At 36.5% G+C, this 21,419-nt stretch overlaps 1 protein-coding gene across 1 annotated transcript in view; it reads right to left on the reverse strand.

Moving 5' to 3' along the window:
• The window catches only part of LOC117063884 (netrin receptor DCC), a 153,233-nt gene that overhangs the window by 112,956 nt on the left and 18,858 nt on the right, over positions 1-21,419 (reverse strand). The window contains exon 5 of the mRNA XM_033177696.1: positions 14,922-14,954. Coding sequence (XP_033033587.1) covers positions 14,922-14,954 — 33 coding nt within the window. The remainder of the gene's footprint in view (positions 1-14,921; positions 14,955-21,419) is intronic.

The following is a 21,419-nucleotide window of genomic DNA, read 5'->3' on the forward strand; positions in this document are numbered from 1 at the left end:
CCTGTAATCCCAGAACTTTGGGAGGCCGAGGAGGGTCGATCACTTGAGGTCAGGAGATCAAGACCAGCCTGGGTGACATGGCAAAACCTCGTCTCTACTAAAAATGCAAAAATTAGCCAAGCATGGTGGTGCGTGCCTGTAGTCCCAGCTACTCCGGAGGCAGAGGCAAAATTGCTTGAATCCGGGAGGTAGAGGTTGCAGTGAGCCGAGATGGCGCCACTGAACTCCAGCCTGGGCGATAAAGCAAGACTCTGGCTCAGTAAAAAACAAAACAAAACAAAACAAACAACAATAACAAAACAAAGTGCACTATATAAATATAATTCTACAGGATATAAAGAAGAATTCTGTATTGGATTACTGTGTACCCATGTTTTCTCAATAACACAAATTGAGGATAAGGGAAGAATGAGATATTAAAGAGTAATGAATTTATTTTCACTTAACAACCAGCTAATTTCATTTTTTAAAAAAAGAAAAAGAAAAAAAAAAAAGCTCTGCCAGAAAGTTTTGATAATGAAAGCAAATGATTTTCTACTTTTACCATAGATTTTGGAATCAGGAAATGGTACCTTCAGAAACAAAAATTAAATAAATATTAAATAGGCATTGGCTGAGTTAAAATAGAGGAAGTTTGTGGCTGTTTTGAGTTATTAAAAATAGTTTTTATATATTTAATTTTTTTTTAAATACTGCTTAGGCAGGTCCTAACCAGAAATTTCATGTACTTCTCCTTTCTTTGAATTTTTAAAATGTTATAAACTATAAAATCATTGAAGGGGTTGCCTTTTACATTTTATCTAAAAGATTGGCCTTAAAAGGAATCTTTTTATACCTTTTTGGCACGTGCCATATGATTCTTTAGACAAGAGTCTTCTTGATCTCCCTGCTGCCTGTTCTCTAAATTGAAGAAAAAATTGGCAGAAGTAATATGACTTCCTTTAGGAAGTCTGTTCATTGTTATAGTCCTTTGTGCTAACTGAAGAGATGTGCAAATTGTGTTCTCAATGTCCTATGAGTAAGTAAAGGTAGTTAGGATGCTTTGTAGTATTATTTTAATAATAAGTACAAATCTTAAGTTATTACTAGTATGCAATTTATTATTTATGTTCTTATCCTTGCATGTCACCTAAATTATTTGTGTATTTTTATTGCGGTATATGTCTAAAATGAAATAACATTAATGTTTATATTAAATCCTTATTTGCAGCACACATGGGCAGATTGAGAATCTTTTCCATAATAAAAAATTTTCAGCACTGAACAAAGATTAATTCAATTGGGATTTCAGTCCTAGAGTCTAGGTTTTCTGTGTGATTGTTTATAAGTTCAGAGAAGAGAGAGTGGAAAATTAATCTGCAGAAAACATGGAGAAAAGTGGATGTGATAGTTCTAACCGTTTGTTTAATCCATCTTCCCTGAATGGGCATAAGAGAGGGTCAGCCAGGACGATATTCATACAATCAATCCCTAGAGAAAAACATATGGCCCATAATCTAAATCAAATGGACAGATTGGCCATCTAACAAATGTGCAATATATATCCTTCCAAGGATGCAGAGCACTGAGATATCTTCTTGATCTTAAAATTTGTTCTCTGAAAATTCTAATGATAATGATAGAAATTGCATTGATTTTCTGTCTTGTGTACCAGCAGATAAAGAATATCCATTAATATTACTTGAATACAGTTTTACTGTTCATCCAACACACAGATCATATTGAGATATATTTAAAGTAGGTGATTTGTCAGAGACTGAAATGTTTTTCTAAAAGATCGATTTACCAGGCAGTTGATAACAATGCTGATTTTAAACAAAGGCATCAGGCATTAAAAACCAGAAAGCAAAATCATAACCAATATGTTAGATATTTCAAATATTTTAATAGAAAAGAAGTAATGAGCTCTCTTCACCTTTTCCTAAGGTTCAACACAGTGTTTTCAAATCAACGTGAAAGAAAGTTCACTGACTGAAAGAAAATAGGTTGTTACTGCTATGGCTGCCACATATTGAACCCTGGTGCTCAGCAAATCCTTGCTGCTTTCCCTTCTTCAAAACCTTTGCTTTTATTTTTCACCTGTGGAAAGTCTAAGGGCAATAATCTGCAGGATACAAATGCATTTGGTAAACTAGTCTGAGCCAGACAAAGGGCAAGAAAACCAAATATGCCATTACCCATATTTCTCTTAATTATAAGTGTAGTATTTTTGCAATTCCAATTTCTGTATTTAGGCCATAAAATATGAACAGGTTAGACTCTTCCTGAGAAGTAAATTCATTTTTTTAAAATCCTTAGAAATCAAATTCAAAACGAAGGTCATTTCACACACAAATAAAATGAAATTGAGTGAGCATAGAGTTATTACAAAAAATATGAGGGTACAAAACAGAAACTGAAGGCATCCTAAACAAATTTAAACAAATTTATTTCTTATCATAATTTCTGTTCTTGGTTTACATCTTAGCCTGATAATGGGTCTTGACTGTCTGAGGTATACATGTTGTCTCTTGCAGAGTTTGGCAAATAATAGGTGAAAAAAATTGTCTGTGTAATCTTCTAAAGTAAGAAAAATGTTTACAAATATTGCATTATTTTTTGCAAGCACCAAAGTAAAGGCAGTACACTTTGCCAGGCCAACAAGTAAAAGCAGTATACTTTGCCAGGCCAAGCCATATGTATGTATTTCTTCCTTTTTAGAAGAACACTGGTTTCTCCTATGAATTCTACTACTTCTCATTCTTACATTCTTGATGTCTCATAAGGGAGAGTGGAAAAAACTGAAAAGGCAAATATTAGGGAACCAAAGGAGCTGGACAGATCAAGATCTTTTGATAACAGGAAAGTAGTTAACCTCCTTCTTAAAGATTTCAGGTCAGAAAAGATGATAAGTTCTGACCTCCACGATAATAACTACCCTTAGTCTCTCTCCCTTACCTGGCTGCTGATGAAGACTTGTCAGCTGCTCCTGATCACCCATGTCACCACCTTCTAGACAGCTAAAGCCCAGTATGTTTATTAGGTATTATAATTATTATTCATGCACGTTAGGAAGGAAACATCTGAATAACAATTGAATTCTTAATAGAATAAAATATAAAGATGGCTTAATAATATTAGTAGTATGGTGGTAGACAGTGGTCTCCGAAGTCCTTCCTCTCATTGGAATCTCCTTTTATGCACACTTGCATCTAGTATATCTGAAATAACAGTCAGCTAGGCGTCTAAGAAATCACTTTAATATGCAGCTTAGTCTTTATTAAAATCTAAAAAGCATTCTGTTCCCCAAAATATGGGCACTGTCTTGGATGACTGGATATTTCCAAGAGCTAGTTCATTTGCTAGGTTACAACATGAAGAATGAGACAATCTTTTTTGGCTTATAAAAGAGCATCCGTTCTTAAAGACCACAGAATGATCCATAAAAGTACCCCCCATCTGCGTGATTCACAAGCTTATCCCAAAGGCAGGTGTGACATACATTTGTGCCTGAGCAAATTTGCCAAGCATCCCAGGAAGAAGAGGCTGAAGAGGATGAGAGAGTTCTCTTCTTCAAGTGACTACAGGTCTGGAAGTTGCAGCTGCAGTCTGAAAACACTAGAACATGAGCATCCTGCTGGTGCCCTGCTAGTCTGTGTAGATAATGACACTGTTGGAGCACAGTGTTTCATCATTCATCATTCATGTCTCCAGCCATGCTTCATGAATCCACTCAACAAATGCATTAAGTAGATCCACAGTGCTAAGCATCAGGAATATAAAATGACTATTGCAGAAGTTTGTAAGTCAGTGAGATGGAAAATGTTAAGTGAATAATTATAACCATATGGTAATTTCCAAAAATTCAAAAAAAAAAAAAAAACCCAACAACAACAAAACGAACAAATAGGTGACCCAGTGGAAAAACAGGATGATTATCTACTTACACCTAGCAAAAAGCTTCACAGAGGAGGTGGCATTTGATGTGAGAATTCTTTTTGCAAGTACCAAAGTAAAAGCAGTATACTTTACCAGGCCAACTAGTGGGGAAAATATGTGTGTGTATATCTGTATCTATATCTATATATAATATACATATATATTTTAAGAAGCGCATTGGCTACTCCTATGAATTTTACCAAAGTAAAAGCAGTATACTTTGCCAGGCCAACCAGCGGAGGAAAATATACATGTATATATAAATATAAATATATATTATATATAATAAATATGTATCATAAAATATATATTATAAATGTATATTATAAATATGTAAACACACAGACATATACATATATATTTTAAGAAACACATTGGTTACTCCTATGAATTCTACTACTTCTCATTCTCACATTCTTGATGTTTCACAAGGGAGAGTGGACAAAAACTGAAAAGGCAAAAATTAGGGAACCAAAAGAGCTGGACAGATCAAGATCTGTCTTGATTTATTAGTTAGAGAACCGTGAGGTGGATGAGCTTAGAGAAAAAAAGCCAGAGGTACAATAATAAAACTCCCTAAATACTCTGCAAATGGGTCTAGAATTAATCTTATAGAGGATAGGGATCCACTGAAGATATTTTAAGCAGAACACTGACTAATTACACATGTATTTTAGAAAGATTATTCTGGATGAGTGTGGAACTAAATGGATCAGAAAAAACTGCTGCAATAAATATGACAATAATATTAATTATGCATCTCTGAGGTAGACAATATTAACCTCATTTTATAGCTGAGAAAACTGTAGCTCAGAAAGATGAATAAATTCGGGGTTTCATTTGAAGTAGCTGAGACTGTATGACTCTGATGATGATGATTTTAGCATTATCAGTGAATTAATAACTAAAAGAAGGAATGGGGGGCCAGGAGCAGTGGCTCATTCTTATAATCCCCGCACTTTGGGAGGCCGAGGCTGGCAGATCACCTGAGGTCAGGAGTTCGAGACCAACCTGGCCAACATGGTGAAACCCCACCTCTACTAAAAATACAAAATTTAGCCGGGTATAGTGGGGCAAGCACCTGTAATCCCATCTACTCGGGATGCTGAGGCAGAAGAATCGCTCAAACCCAGGAGGCGGAGGTTGCAGTGAGCCAAGATCATGCCACTGTACTCCAGCCTAGGTGATAGAATGAGACTCTGTCTCAAAACAGGAGAAATGGGGAAAATGGATGGTAGACAGAAATTAGAGCACTTCAAAGGGTTGGTTTTAGGGTATAAGGGTGAGAGTTTAAGTGTGTGTGACTTGAGATGTTGGCTCTTTTCTCAACTGAACATACAGAACAAAACAAGGCTTTGGCAGGGAATGAAAAATAGTTTCTTTGTAACCATGCAGAGTACTGGAAAAAGTGAAGGTGCCACCTCAGAAAACATATAACAGAAGTGGCCAAAAAAAAAAAAAAAAGCCAAGAAAATTATTTGAAGATGACTGCTACTGAGGCCCCATTCCTACTCCCATCCCATCATCCTTTTCTCTCTCTATCCCACAGTCACACCCCTTCAAGCAGGAAATGATCAATATCAGCAACCAAGAGTGGATGGATTTCCAGGACTCAGGATACAAGGGAGCAGGCAGGTCTTCCACTGGCCGGCTTAGACAATAGCTACTTGATATGTTGAAAAGTAGGAAAGCTCCATAACTACTACATTTAAAGAGTGGAAAGAAATAGCAAAAGCCTCTTCACCAACACAGGTCTCTGCCATAGTGTACTACTCTGCAAAGGTAGGCATGAGACATGTTTGTGCCTGAGCAAATTACATCCTAACTGTTCCTGGAGCCCATCCTGTAGTCCTCACTATTTTCCCAGTGTCTTGGCTTCCTAACTTTTCCATCCTAGAATTTCTCTACATAAGGGATCACCTACTCTTTCCCCTGGTAATAGTTTCCACTGAGTCAAGTTCTACTCATATATTTAAAGCCCAGTCTTAGGTTTTAAGAAGTCTTTTCTAATTCAGCCCACAATGATTTCTTATCAGAAATCCCATAGCATACACATGTAGACAGTACCATCTGATTTGGCATTTTGTATTTTTCATACTGGACTGGAAGTGTTAATATCCTCCTAACTATATTGCAAGCTTCTTGAAAATGGACCCATGGAACTATACTTCCTTCTAATGCTTTGCCAGGATCATTTTCTTCTAATGCTTCTAGTGCCAGCACAGTACTGAATACGTAGTTACTCACAAGTTATCAAAAGTGAGTCTAGTTCTTTTCGCACTTCATAGCCACAATTTTAACAAACTTATCAGCTTCCATTAGTTTTGATTTTCTCCTTTCTGTACTCAGAATTCCAAGCAGCTGGTGAAATTCAATCTATAAACTTTCTACTAACAACGAAGGACAGCAAGACTGGAGGTCACAAAAAGAATGCAGGAGGTCACAGCCATCTACAAATGTAACTACTATCAGCTGAATTGCAGAGAACTTGTTTTTCTATTTAGTTTTTATTTTAGTAGGTGATTATCGAATACACTTTTCCCTGTTGGAAATATATGCGTAACTTCTTGTCTCCTCCAAGATCAGTAAATCTACAATATCCACAGCCATGTGCACTATGACTTTGAGCTGTCCAATCTATACTTTTCATCCAATGGTAAAACTTATCTTTCCAGATTACTCTGTAGCTGCTTCCCAAACATTTGTGTCATGATTCTATTAAGCAAACACTTATCAGACAACTAAAATAGGATAAATTCTAAATTAGGGAGGTGGAGATGACAATGTGACGAATCTAACCAGTTCTCTTGTCCTTGGGGAATTTAAAATCTGCTCAAGAAGCTAAGAATATAAATAGCAAAGTATAAGAAATGGAAAACACAATAAGATGGGTGTGATGAAAATACAGGTGAATAAAAGACCAGAAAGGTAAGAAAGGATTCTTGAAAAAAGTAAAATTGAGAAGGCAGTCTTAAAGAAGACTTTGCTTAGTTGAGAAAGAAAGAAAGCATAGCTAAGGCTGAGAAAATGGTACACATTACAGCATGTAGCTGTGAAAAAAAAATGCACTTTTTCCACAGTGATTTGTGACTGTGGCATATGTGGAGGGATCTATTGGCCATGAGTCCAGGAAAGAGATGTTAGAGTCAGACAGCCAAGGTGTTGATGTCAAAGAACTGACCTCATCCCCAAAGCAATAGTGACCCATCTGTGTTTTCGAAAGAAAATTGGGGTGGCAGAGTCTAGGACTGATTGAAGTGGGCAGAAAATAAAGCCAGGAAGACCTTGTACTTGGCCAATGTCTATAGCAAGGAAATGGCATCCAAAATACAGTGGTTCTTACAAGAAGAACCTGTTTATGGAATTTTATTTGAAGTGTATAAACAAAAATGTCTACTTTACAGGTGTGAGAAGGTTAAAATTTTCCCATGAATCATGTCAATTCCTGAGTACTGAGTATGTTTTTGTTCCTTCAACGTTACCTATTAAAACATGAAAACTACTGAGAAGTTGATATAGGTAGCTACTTGACTGCTTGCTGGGAACATGATAAGCACCTTAACACTCCATTAAAATCACATTATTCATTTTCTGCTACTACTATTTCACCACAGTCCTAATTTATGGAATTGCAAAATTTTGGACCTGTGAAAAACCCAGGTGAGAATAGCTTTTTCAAGTGGGTGTAGCAAGCAGCCGAATAATAACTGCGTTGAAACTATGTACAATAATAGGGTAAGAAGAGGTTTTAATTTTCAATTAAACAGCTCCCGTCAGAAGGCACTAAATGTTTTCATTTTTGAAATAGCAGCCTGGCTGCTGTAATCCAAACCCTGCAAAGTCTGGATTACATTAACTAAATTCCAAGCTTGACTAGACTGCCTCAAAAACTCTATTTCCCTGAAATTGGAAACAATTAACATTCTGTTTATTCATGAGATTAAAACTGCTGAGGTGTAAAATGGCAGGTGCAGTGTTAAGTACTTTGCCTGAATACCCTATTGAGGAAAGACAAAGTCCTTTAAACTAGGTGATCTTATGGTGATGCCATTTAGGTATAACTTTCTTGATGACAGATCATGAGTCTGCATTTTTAGAAATTATACAGCGTCAAGAGCAGAGATTCTCCAGTTAGGTAGCCTGGGTATGTATCTGGGCCTAATCACTGTCAACCTAAAAATAAAGATATATAGAGTTGAATCTCTGAGTAAAGGAGATATTTGAGAATATGAACTGCAATTCAGGACATACAAACCAAGGTAGCCGCAGGTGAGTCTAGAGAATAAAGGGAAAGGCAGGAGTTTTATTGGGGAATAGAGGAAGGTTATGCAAGTTGGTTTGAAAGTAAGTTAATTGGTGCTGGTAGTGTCTTCCAGGAGCTGCTGAGTGTCAGCAGGTGTTAGGTAAGACTTGGAATCTTAGAATCATGACCAGGTCCTTGCAGTTTTGGGTTTAGTCTCACAAGACAGTTCCTGGAATAAATGTATGTGATCTGAGTGCTTTTCCTTATAACCTCCTGACTCCATTTTAGTTGGGTATGACATGAATGACTCCATTTTGTATAATCAACTTTCACACCACTTACATACTGTGAGTGTTTAGGCACGTTTTAACCTCTCTCTTTTTCTACATCTGTAAGGGTGCTATAAGAATTAAATAGGATTGCATGTGCCCAGTGTATCAAAGAGTAGTTGACACATAGTAGAAAAACTATAAATGTGAGATGCTTCACTATGCAAAGATGTTATGCCTGAGTTTTTAATTCTAATACCAATCTTAAAACTTCAAAATTTTAAATCTTGAAAGAAATCAAAAGATAATCTAGTCTGAACTCATCATTTTACAGGTGAGGATGTTGAGAGATGCTAAGTCACCTGCCCAACATTACAAAAGAGGTCCCAGTGGCAGGACTGTGCTAGAACTGATGGTATCTAATTCCATTCCAGTGCTCCTACAGCACACACTGAATGACTTCCAAATGAAAAGCTAGAGCATTATCAGTCATTACCACAATCCACAGGAGAGTAATTCTTCCTCCTTGTTGGACAGGCAGTTTACAGCAGGCTTTCTTCATCTGGATCTGTAAACTGCCCTACATACGTAGGGCTCTTCCCTAGGTCTAGCGTTTCAGATCACCCTTTTGCCAGGTTATGGAGAATTAAATACACTTGAGAGTGCTCAGAGTGAGCACTTTCTTTGTAATTCATCTCAGCAATGGTGAAAATCACTTCATGAAAATCCTGCCCACTTTAAGGTACAGTATCATCGCCACAGCACCTATTCTGTTGTTACAATGGGCAGACATAGAAACACACATGAAAGAGTAAACATTTCTGCTGATGCTAAGAACATCAATTTTCATTCAAAGACATCACAAAGTGGAGAACAATATTTGGGCATTAAATGGGACATAATGATGAAAAAAAAAAACCTTAAAAATTTGATCTAATAATCACTTTTGAGAAGCAGTCATGTTTCAGAGTTACAGCTAACCTCTATTGAAACTCAAAACAAAGAGATTTTCTAAAATGCTTCTGTGACACGCTCTAAAAGGTTTGAGCTGATTTTAGAATGGAAATCAAATTTTTAAAATAAATATAGTAATCATTTACAGTAGAAAGACTGCACATTCTAGGAACCAGAAAGAAAAGTTTTGAGTTCTAACTCTGCCAACAGCTCTTTATGTGATCCTGAGCAAAATGTTTACCTTCTGCTTCTTTATTGGAAAAACTGGGGAAAAATTAGTGAAGGAATGAAATAACAGCTTTCTTTTTAAATGTGGATGCTATAGACTGAATTGCTTCCCCAAAAATGTGTATATTGAATCTCTAACCCACAATATGATTATATTTGAATATAGGGCCTTTATGAAAGTAATTAAATCATAAGGTTAAATGAAATAATAAAGTAGGGCCCCAATCCAATAGGATTAGTGTTATTTGAAGAGGAGACACCAGAGAGGTCACTCTCCATCACGGGAAGACACAGCAAGAAGGTCATCTACAAGCCAGGAAGAAGACCCTCACCAGAAACTGACCACGCTGAACCTTGATCTGGGACTTCCAGCCTCCAGAGCTCTGAGAAGATAAGTTTCTGTTGTTTAACCCACCCAGTATATTGAGTTTTGTATTGACAACCCAAGCTGGCTTAGACAGTGAATTATCACCATCCCTGTTTCCTGAAATAAAGAAGTGTCAGGATCATATAATCAGTACTGTGGCCACCCCACTAACAAGATGACCTCAGATTGAGAGTTATTTGCCTTGTTATTTAGAATATTCAGAGATGTGAAAAGGAAGATCTATATAGGGAAAATAACAGTAGATAAAACCAGATAAAGCAACTTTATAAATATATGTCAAATATGAATGCGTGGCTACGTATATGTAACATATCTGTTGTAATGCAGTTGATGGTTAAAATCAGGGCTGGGCGTGGTGGCTCGTGCCTGGAATCCCAGCACTTTAAGAGGCAAAGACAGGCGGATCACAAGGTCAGGAGATCGAGACCATCCTGGTGAACACAGTGAAATCCTGTCTGTACTAAAAATACAAGAAAATTAGCCGAGCGTGGTGGCACATACTTGTAATCCCAGTTACTCAGGAGGCTGAGGCAGGAGAATCGCTTGAACCCAGGAGGCAGAGGTTGCAGCGAGCCAAAATTGTGCCATTGCACTCCAGTCTGAGTGCTCTCCAATAATAAATAAATAATATTTATTATTTAAAAAAAAAAGAAAAAGAAAATAAAATATTAAAAAAAATACTTTTGGAATGTGGTTTCTGGGGCTGGAATTATGGCCTTTCTACTTACTAGTTGTGTTTCAGTAGACAAATAATAACTCTCTGAGCTTCAGTTTCTTCCTTGCTAAAATGGAGACAATAATAGTACCTTTCTCACAGTACTGTTATGAGAATTAAATGAGTCACTCCTGTAAAACTTTTAAAACAGTGACTGCTGGCAAGAGCTGCATAGGGGTTCATTTTACCATTACATAGGCTCACATCAGCAGAGACAAATTGAAGGAGTTTTAATCAAAATATAGTAAAAAAGGAAAAAATCAAAAGCGAAAACAAAAATCAAAACAATTATTGAATTCATAGATAGAGAGAGTAGAAGGATGGTTACCAGAGGCTGGCAATGGTAGTAGAGGGCTGGGGAGAGGGGACGTGAAGATGACCAATAGGTATAAAAATATAGTTAGAAATAATGAGTAAGACCTCCTATTTGATAGCACAACAGGGTAACTATAGTCAATAACTTAATTGTACATTTTTAAATGAACAGTGTAATTGAATTGTAAGTCAACAGATAAATGCTTGAAGGGATGGATACCCCATTCTCCATGATGTGCTTATTTCACATTGTATACTTGCATCAAAACATCTCATGTACCCTACAAATATATACACCTACTATGTACACACCCCAAAATTAAAAATAATTTAATTTTTTAAAGCATAGCTTTTCTATCTAACCTCTGCACCCACTTCACATAGCCTGTGCAATTTCCTTACCTAACCCTCCAAAAAAATGACTCTGGTTTATCTCTAAAATTTATTTTACTTCCAAACTTATTTGCCACCTGTGCCTAGAAGAATCTACAGAAATAATTAGGACATGGAGCAAGAAAGAGGGTGATGCAAAAAAGGAAGAATTATAGAGAAGGTCAAGATTAGAAAGTTTTAAAAATGCTAGATTTCATCGATTTACAATTACATAAAGAAATCAGGAGTTCTATGTGAATTGCCTATCATTGTCAAAAAACTACTATAGCACTGTTCAGAAGAAAATATTTTCTCCAAATTGAAACCATTTCAAATGACTTTTGTGTTCACATTTATGTTCTTCATGACAGATCTTCAATCTCTAAAATAATAATTATGACAAGAATCTGAACAGATATGCTTTTTTAGGACAATCAAAACTGGTCTCACTTTCTCTCATATAAGTCAAATTCAACCTCTTGCTTCCTTATTTAGGGTTCATCTTTGCAAGGTTAATTCTGACCCCAGTGCCACATTTTTTTCTCTGAGGGAATTTTCTCTCAGCAGAAATTCAGCTCCTGTCATAAATGTAATCGTGGGATCATTTCTCCATGAGAAGGGGGCAAATAGGTCTAACAGTGGGCACGGTAAAATGTATTCACCTAATTTGCTGTGTGCTGGGAATGGGATAATTAAGATCAGCCTTTTCCTATTATTTTCGTCAATCTTAGAGGGATCTTTAATCTGGGTTATTTCTCATGCATATGGTCATTAACTCAGAAGACTGATTTTGTTTATAAAACGTGCTTTGAGGGTGCAGCAAAGTTTATATGCTTTCTTTGTAAGAATTTAAAGATATTATTTATAACCACTAAATTACATGTCATCAGTCCCTCTCAATTTTATAAGTGAATTGAGTTTGAGGTAAAATTTAGAACCTATCAACTTGATCAACTAACTATATGCCAGCTGTGACTGAATACGGCTCCAGGTTACATATGTGACAGAATCCTTCTGAGCAATATTAGATGAAGAAAAAGAACAACTGACTCAATATATTAATGGACTCAGCCACTGGCAGTAATTCTTGAGGGGGTCCTTTTGTTCCTAAGAACTAGACTGATTTATTGTAGATGGAGACTCAAAGTAAAATCCATGGAGGATGTGTGATCATAGGGATGGGGAAATAATTTACTCATTTACCTTTCATCAGATAATCAATTTACAGAATATATGTGTGATGGTTTAAATATTAAGCAAAACAGTTACCTTAGAAAACTAAAAGCAATTAGCAACAGAAAAAACAATGTAATAGTATCCAGAGAGAAGTGGAAAGCTATTTATTGAGAAGGTTGGACATGTTGTCAACTAAGTGGCTAATAATGACTTCTTTTTTTTGAGACAGAGTCTCACTCTGTCCCAGGTTGGAGTGCAGTGGCATGATATCAGCTCACTGCAAGCTCTGCCTCCCAGGTTCAAGCCATTCTCCTGCCTCAGCCTCCCGAGTAGCAGGTGCCTGCCACCACGCCCAGCTAATTTTTTGTATTTTTAGTAGAGACGGGGTTTCACCATGTTAGCCAGGATGGTCTTGATCTCCTGACCTCATGATCCACTCTCCTCGGCCTCCCAAAGTAATAATTACATTTCAACTGGTTCAGTTATTTTATTTTGTTCTCTATTATTTTTAAATATAATTTCAAAACTTAGGAGTTATCTGTGGAAGCTTCAAATTTATTTAAGAAGGTTGTGAGAGGTTGTTTCAATTGTTTTATAACTGCAGTAGTAAAGCTGTTTCTGTTAACTATTCCAGATTTGAATTTGACCAAGACTAATATTTAATTTATCTATGTAAATACATGCCAAGTGATAATTACTCATCATTAATATTTTTTACAAATATTATTTAGAAGATATTAATCGTATGAAAATATTTTCAGTGGAAGCAGGCAGGAGCAGCTAGATTAATGAAAATCTTAACCCTGAGTAGGCATTGCTGTACACAGTCTCATTTCAATTATTCCACATGTAAACCTTTAGCCATGTTCTGTTAAGCAGCTGCATAGCATACGTCGCCAGAGAAGAATGTAAACACAGGACCATTGGAGAAAATGCTAGTCATGCAGGCAGCCTTCTGCTGTTAGGGAGAGCCAGCATCCAGAGGCTTAATATTTGTCAAAAGTTTAAAAGTATTCATGTTGAAAGAAAGCATTCCCCTAATCTCGCAACATGGAGCCTTATGAGACACGATGTTTGCAAGTTAAGTTCTGCCCACAGTAGATGTCCAAAGCAGAAAGGAAACAAACTATATGAACTATAGACTCTCAATCTACAAATATTGACAGCACTGACTATGACCAGTTTATAGTATTTCCTAACTCTTCTGGAAAGAAAATAACATCCTTAAAAAAATAAAACTCATAAACTATTCATTTTCTCCCTCAGTTTTCTACTAATTGTCCTTTGTGTAAAGATAATAGAATCCTAATTTATCAATCAGCCTACAAATCACAGTAATAGTAAATTCATATCTACTTATAAGTTAATGGATAACTCTTATTTATCTCCATTTTGTCTCTGTATAAAACTTTCCCTGTTTCTCTACACAAATCAGCTTTTAGTACATAAATAAGGAAAAGGGAGAAAATACTGTGCTCTGAGTCAAATGAGCATCTGATTCACTGAATAAAAGCTTTCTGGCTTCAAAATGAACAACGATAGTGCCCTAAAAAGTTGATCCAACTTTGTTTTTTTTTTTTTTTTTTTTTTTTTTTTTTTGAGACGGAGTCTTGCTCTGCCGCCCAGGCTGGAGTGCAGTGGCCGGGTCTCAGCTCACTGCAAGCTCCGCCTCCTGGGTTTACGCCATTCTCCTGCCTCAGCCTCCCAAGCAGCTGGGACTACAGGCGCCTGCCATGTCGCCCGGCTAGTTTTTTTTGTATTTTTTAGTAGAGACGGGGTTTCACCATGTTAGCCAGGATGGTCTCGATCTCCTGACCTCGTGATCCGCCCGTCTCGGCCTCCCAAAGTGCTGGGATTACAGGCTTGAGCCACCGCGCCCGGCCGATCCAACTTTGATTTGATATATTAAAAGAAGCTCATTGCAGAGGAAAATCACACATAATTTACGGTTTTTCTCTGTAGAGCTACAGAACTTTAATCCATAGCTCATGAAAGGGTGCAAGAGCAGCTTGAAAATTATGCTGAGCTTAATTATACTTAATGTGAATTATTCAGAAGTGCAGACAGAGACTAAAAATTTATTTCATACAAAGAAGCTTGACATTTTAATTGGTCCTTCAGAATAGAGACAAAACAATTTCCTCTCAAGAAAATTTACATCTTCCTTATCAGAGCCACAGCCTCAGCCAAGCAGAACTTCATTAACAAGATTAATCATCACGCCAGTGTCTGCTTCATCAGGTGTATGGTCCAGGTGAAAAGAGAAATACAAAGTAATGACTGACATTTCTAACAGACAGGATTGATTCAAGGAACACAAAATGACAGATTGAGCCACCATACCTTGGTCATTAGCCATTTTGTCAGGGTGTTCCACTGTGGGGGAAGAAAGAAATAATATTTTTAGATTATTTTCATTAACTTTGACAGTTCCTAGCAAGAAAGCTGACATATCAAACCAACAGTTCTTTTTAGCAAGTTTTTATTTCAAGGTTAGTGCCCTATTGAAATATAATTGATAAGGACCCAAACTTGCATGTTTATTTCTATTAAATAAGTATTCAGAGAAAAAAATTGAAAATAATGTTTTTGCTGTACAAATTCATCCTAAAATTATCTTACTTTTCATATCCCTCTAAACATAAACTCAGAACAATTATATAAATTTAATTAAAACTAGAATTAACAGTAAAAAAAAAGTATGCAATTACAAAGTAAATATCATATATATATATAGAAAGTTCAGGAAGCTATTTTTCTTGTATGTGGCTTTTCTTTAAATAACTTCACCAATTCTCACATCGATTGGGTAAAATAATTGGCTATCATAAATATGGTACAATATAATCTAAATATCTTGATAAATCTTTAGCCCTTGTGAAGATAGCTCTTGAGTCTTTGACAATTTCGGATGACTTACAAGTAATAGTCTTAAAAATGACTTTTTGAAATTTAAATTTAAAAATATAAAAATTTTAAATTTAAAACTCACTAAATTTTGTTTTAAAGATGATTTGTTTTTCTGCTAATCAAATGAAACTAAATAAGAGGTAAATCTCTAGTATTAATCACATTTACGAAAATTATATGACATTTTGACCAAGGCAGACCTTCATAAGCTTCCCTCCATCAATTACTAATAGAATTATTTTTGCCTAGACTTGACCGTCTTTGAGTTTTGAGTCTTTGGGGCATATTTAACTCAATTCCATTCAAACTTGATAGATAGGATACAACACTTGCCGATTGCTTCCTGTACATGTCTCAGTAAAACGCACATAGAGAAAATATTATAGGTAGCACCTGATAATACAGTCTCTCATCTGATGTGGCGCTATTATAGCACATCAATCGTCATTTGAAAAATACCTTAAATGCCCTACAGGTGGTGATCCTTCCTTTTCTAAATAAAGCAGCACAAATCATTGTCTAATAAGAATGTTTAGAATTGAAATACGTAAATATTGATTCTGTTAATGAAAGCCCCTTTCAGATGAACAGGGTTTATGTCTATTACATCCTAAGAGAGATTTCTAAACCAGAAATCAATTATAATTTCTTTCATTTAAACATAACATATAGACATATTCTATGAAAAGATATCTTGATAAGTAGATTTTGAATTGTGAATTACTATTTGGAAAATGATATATATACAATAATTTTTATGTTATTATTATTATTATTTTTAAGATGGAATCTTGCTCTGTCACCAAGGCTGGAGTGCAGTGGCCGATCTCAGCTCACTGCAACCTCCACCTCCCAGGTTCAAGCGATTCTCCTGCCTCCGCCTCCCAAGTAGCTGGGACTACAGGCATGTGCCATCATGCCTGGCTAATTTTTTGTATTTTTAGTAGAGATGGGGTTTCACCACGTTAGCCAGGATGATCTCAATCTCCTGACCTCATGATCCACCCACCCCAGCTTCCCAAAGTGCTGGGATTACAGGCATGAGCCACCGCGCCCAGCCAGTGTTTATTATTTTACAATTCTATAAGTATTATTTTAAAAAGTTATTGAGATATAATTGAAAAGTAAAAAGCTGCCCATATTTAATGTATGCAATTCAATGAGTTTGAGAGTAAGGATACACTTATGAAACCATCACCACCTTCAAAGCCACAGACTTGCTCCTAAACTCCCAAAGTTTCCTTCTACCGCTTTTATTATTATTTATTGTGGTATAAACACAGTGTATGATCTACCATCTTACTAAATTTTAAGTACATAATACAATTATATTATTTATAGGAACTATGCTGCATAGCAGAGCTGCAGAATTTATTTATCTTGACACTTTCTGATGGGCTAGTGGTTAGAATTTGGTGCTCTCTGAAAGTTTTAAATAAGTTTTATGAAATCTTGTACCTTGTCAAGATTTAACAAACATTTTTAAAGGTTTACCAGCCATTTAATTTTTTTTTTATCTTTTATTTTTTATTATACTATAAGTTCTAGGGTACATGTGCATAACATGCAGGTTTGTTACATATGTATACTTATGCCATGTTGGTGTGCTGCACCCATCAATTCGTCAGCACCCATCAATTCATCATTTATATCATGTATAACTCCCCAATGCAATCCCTCCCTCCTCCCCGCTCCCCCTGATAGGCCCCAGTGTGTGATGTTCCCCTTCCCGAGTCCAAGTGATCTCATTGTTCAGTTCCCACCTATGAGTGAGAACATGCGGTGTTTGGTTTTCTGTTCTTGTGATAGTTTGCTAAGAATGATAGTTTCCAGCTGCATCCATGTCCCTACAAAGGACGCAAACTCATCCTTTTTTATGGCTGCATAGTATTCCATGGTGTATATGTGCCACATTTTCTTAATCCAGTCTGTCACAGATGGACATTTGGGTTGATTCCAAGTCTTTGCTATTGTGAATAGTGCCGCAATAAACATACGTGTGCATGTGTCTTTGTAGTAGAGTAATTTATAATCCTTTGGGTATATACCCAGTAGTGGGATGGCTGGGTCATATGGTACATCTAGTTCTAGATCCTTGAGGAATTGCCATACTGTTTTCCATAATGGTTGAACTAGTTTACAATCCCACCAACAGTGTAAAAGTGTTCCTATTTCTCCACATCCTCTCCAACACCTGTTGTTTCCTGACTTCTTAATGATTGCCATTCTAACTGGTGTGAGATGTTATCTCATTGTGGTTTTGATTTGCATTTCTCTGATGGCGAGTGACGATGAGCATTTTTTCATGTGTCTGTTGGCTGTATGGATGTCTTCTTTTGAGAAATGTCTGTTCATATCCTTTCCCCACTTTTTGATGGGGTTGTTTGTTTTTTTCTTGTATATTTGTTTGAGTTCTTTGTAGATGCTGGATATTAGCCCTTTGTCAGATGAGTAGGTTGCAAAAATTTTCTCCCATTCTGTAGGTTGCCTGTTCACTCTGATGGTAGATTCTTTTGCTGTGCAAAAGCTCTTTAGTTTAATGAGATCCCATTTGTCAATTTTGGCTTTTGCTGCCATTGCTTTTGGTGTTTTAGACATGAAGTCCTTGCCCATGCCTATGTCCTGAATGGTACTACCTAGGTTTTCTTCTAGGGTTTTTATGGTATTAGGTCTAACATTTAAGTCTCTAATCCATCTTGAATTAAACTTCGTATAAGGGGTAAGGAAAGGATCCAGTTTCAGCTTTCTACTTATGGCTAGCCAATTTTGCAGCACCATTTATTAAATAGGGAATCCTTTCCCCATTTCTTGTTTCTCTCAGGTTTGTCAAAGATCAGATGGCTGTAGGTGTGTGGTATTATTTCTGAGGACTCTGTTCTGTGCCATTGGTCTATATCTCTGTTGTGGTACCAGTACCATGCTGTTTTGGTTACTGTAGCCTTGTAGTATAGTTTGAAGTCAGGTAGTGTGACGCCTCCAGCTTTGTCCTTTTGACTTAGGATTGTCTTGGCAATGCGGGCTCTTTTTTGGTTCCATATGAACTTTAAAGCAGTTTTTTCCAATTCTTTGAAGAAACTCATTGGTAGCTTGATGGGGATGGCATTGAATCTATAAATAACCTTGGGCAGTATGGCCATTTTCACGATATTGATTCTTCCTATCCATGAGCATGGTATGTTCTTCCATTTGTTTGTGTCCTCTTTGATTTCACTGAGCAGTGGTTTGTAGTTCTCACAATTTAATTGTATCTAGAGTTTCTCTTCTGCTTCCCATTGAAAATCAATGGCTTCTCAAATACATTTTATTATAGTGTTTTATTTATAGTGTTGATACAGGTGCTTCTGACAGGCATTTGCATTATATGTAGCTTATGGACATTAATAGGATTTTGAACTGAGATCCTAACACAGCTGTGGAGAAAGGAAAGTATGTTGTTGGAAGTGCTATATCAGGTATCCAGCAACAATGACCTGATCCTTGACAGGATATGTCAAGGTCATAAGTGCAGTCACAACCAGGTCATAACCAGGAAGTATGTAGGCTTGGCAGCCAGATTGGGACACACTTAAGAAACTATCCTCATCAGCATCTCATATTAAGGTGAGAACTCTTTAGAATTATGTCCAAAAAAAAGATGAGAATACCAGCCTTATCTCATTTCCATTCTTTGTCTGCCCTTTATCTTTAATCATATACATGTATTGTCTGCAGTCTAAGATATTTTTAGCAAGGGATGAATAACTACATGTTATGATAGACAAATCCATTCTCATTCTTATCTTTTGAATTTATTTTTCTACTAGCAAACCTGCACTGAATAGAACTTGAGAAATTTTGAATATCTCAAAATGTTATCTACTGAAGAGTATTTTCCAACAGGGACCATATGGATTCTCATAACTACCTTTTATTGGAGACAAAAATGACTTAAATTTGTGCTTTGATTTTTTTCTATCATATGTTTCTATCATTTGTCAAGAAAAATCATGTTTTTTTGTCATAAAAGAATTTGACAACTAGAACTTTTTTCTCTTCTGGTCCAAAGCTTTCAGTGCTATATTCTTGGATAGGAGAGAGACACATTTCAGAATGATGACTAAGGATGCCCAGAGAATTTACTGTACTCTATTGGGCTTTCACCCTGAATACCACTCTTTTGTGTGTAGGAAGTGACTCCCTCCCTCCACCAGAATCCTCTGTGGTCTACTCCACTGGGAGCATCCTTACTCTCTATTATCTGATAGGCCAACATGGAGAAGTGTACTTTGTTAGCAGGAAAAACCCACAGGATAGGGCAGAGATAGACATAAGTCTTCCAATAGTTTGACAGTGTGCACGTATCCCAGTGGGACCCTGGGGAGGATTTGTGGAAAGAAGGTGGGTATGTGCAGAGTCCTACGTGGTCAAGTAATCAAGGTCAAGATTCTTTTCATTAACATTTCAAAGAAAGAATTAGATACATCATATATGTGTACCTACATAAGTTTATAGTAAGATAATCCCTTTCTAATTACAAACGTCCTTTTAATTAAACAGTGATTATTGACTGAGTTTCCTGTGCTTCTGTGACTGGTTGTTAATACCAAAAAGACTAAATGTTAGCCTCTAGAAGAAAATGCTGCGATCGTTGCAAAGGCTAAATATGAAGGAATGATCACTGCAAAGAGTAAATATGAAGGAATGAAGTTTGTGGACACCTGCCTGGGGTAAGCATTACTATGAAACACTTGCCCATTACCTAGTAGAGTACTGGGAGTTTTCTCAGCTTCAGGACATCTAAGCCTTTGTCTCGGGCAAACAAAGTTACATGCCGATGAACAGAGTATTCTTTGGTGCAGCTTTGGGAACTGAAAATCTTAAATCAGAGAGCAATAGCATGATTTTATCTTTGGTGTAGATTTGGCTCTACACCAAATCTTTAAAACACTTATGTTGTAGCTTTAAATCTCTTATGATGAGTCATTTATTTGTCTTAGAACATTTGTCATTGTAGGTGTCTTGTAAGATGCATGCATATATAAAATTATTAATAAAAGTGACCAATATCAATATTTCTGAGTAATTCTAAATAATCAAAATTTTATTTTAGCATATGAGCAACATGTATTTAAAATAGAATTACTATTATCGAGCATGACATTTAGGGTAGACAATATTTTTTTTTTTTTTTTTTTTTTTTTTCTGAGACGGAGTCTCGCAGTCGCCCAGGCTGGAGTGCAGTGGCCGGATCTCAGCTCACTGCAAGCTCCGCCTCCCGGTTTACGCCATTCTCCTGCCTCAGCCTCCGAGTAGCTGGGACTACAGGCGCCCGCCAACTCGCCCGGCTAGTTTTTTCTATTTTTTAGTAGAGACGGGGTTTCGCCGTGTTAGCCAGGATGGTCTCGATCTCCTGACCTCGCGATCCACCCGTCTCGGCCTCCCAAAGTGCTGGGATTACAGGCTTGAGCCACCGCGCCCGGCCTAGGGTAGACAATATTAAACATCAAATTAGGGTATTAGAAATAACTCTTTGAACTATTATGTCATAGAATAAATCCTGAACTTGTCCTTAGTTTTGAAAATAATTTTCTACATGTGTTAGGACACTTAGGATAAACAGTACCAAATGAAATACTGAGCTCATTAAACAATCCCTAGGACGGCTTGTGGGCCTGCAAATCTTATAACTCATCACTCTGCTGTTTAACACATTTGGATGCCTTACATCGTCTTCAACCTTTCCTCAGATCTCTCAGTTGGCAAACAGTATGAGTATGAAATTAATTTGGCACTCATCTATAGATAAAAATGAAACATTTGCAAAATACGATCTAGTTACATTTCAAGCTGCTACAAAATGAATAACCAGTTGCCTTTTGATTGCTCATTTGGAGTGAAACCTGATTGAGATATGAGTCCTCAAAATTTAGATAGACAAAGATTAGTTCATTT

The sequence above is a fragment of the Trachypithecus francoisi genome, unplaced genomic scaffold, assembly GCF_009764315.1.
Source record: "Trachypithecus francoisi isolate TF-2019V2 unplaced genomic scaffold, Tfra_2.0 Lachesis_group19, whole genome shotgun sequence".
Taxonomy (NCBI): Eukaryota; Metazoa; Chordata; class Mammalia; order Primates; family Cercopithecidae; genus Trachypithecus; species Trachypithecus francoisi.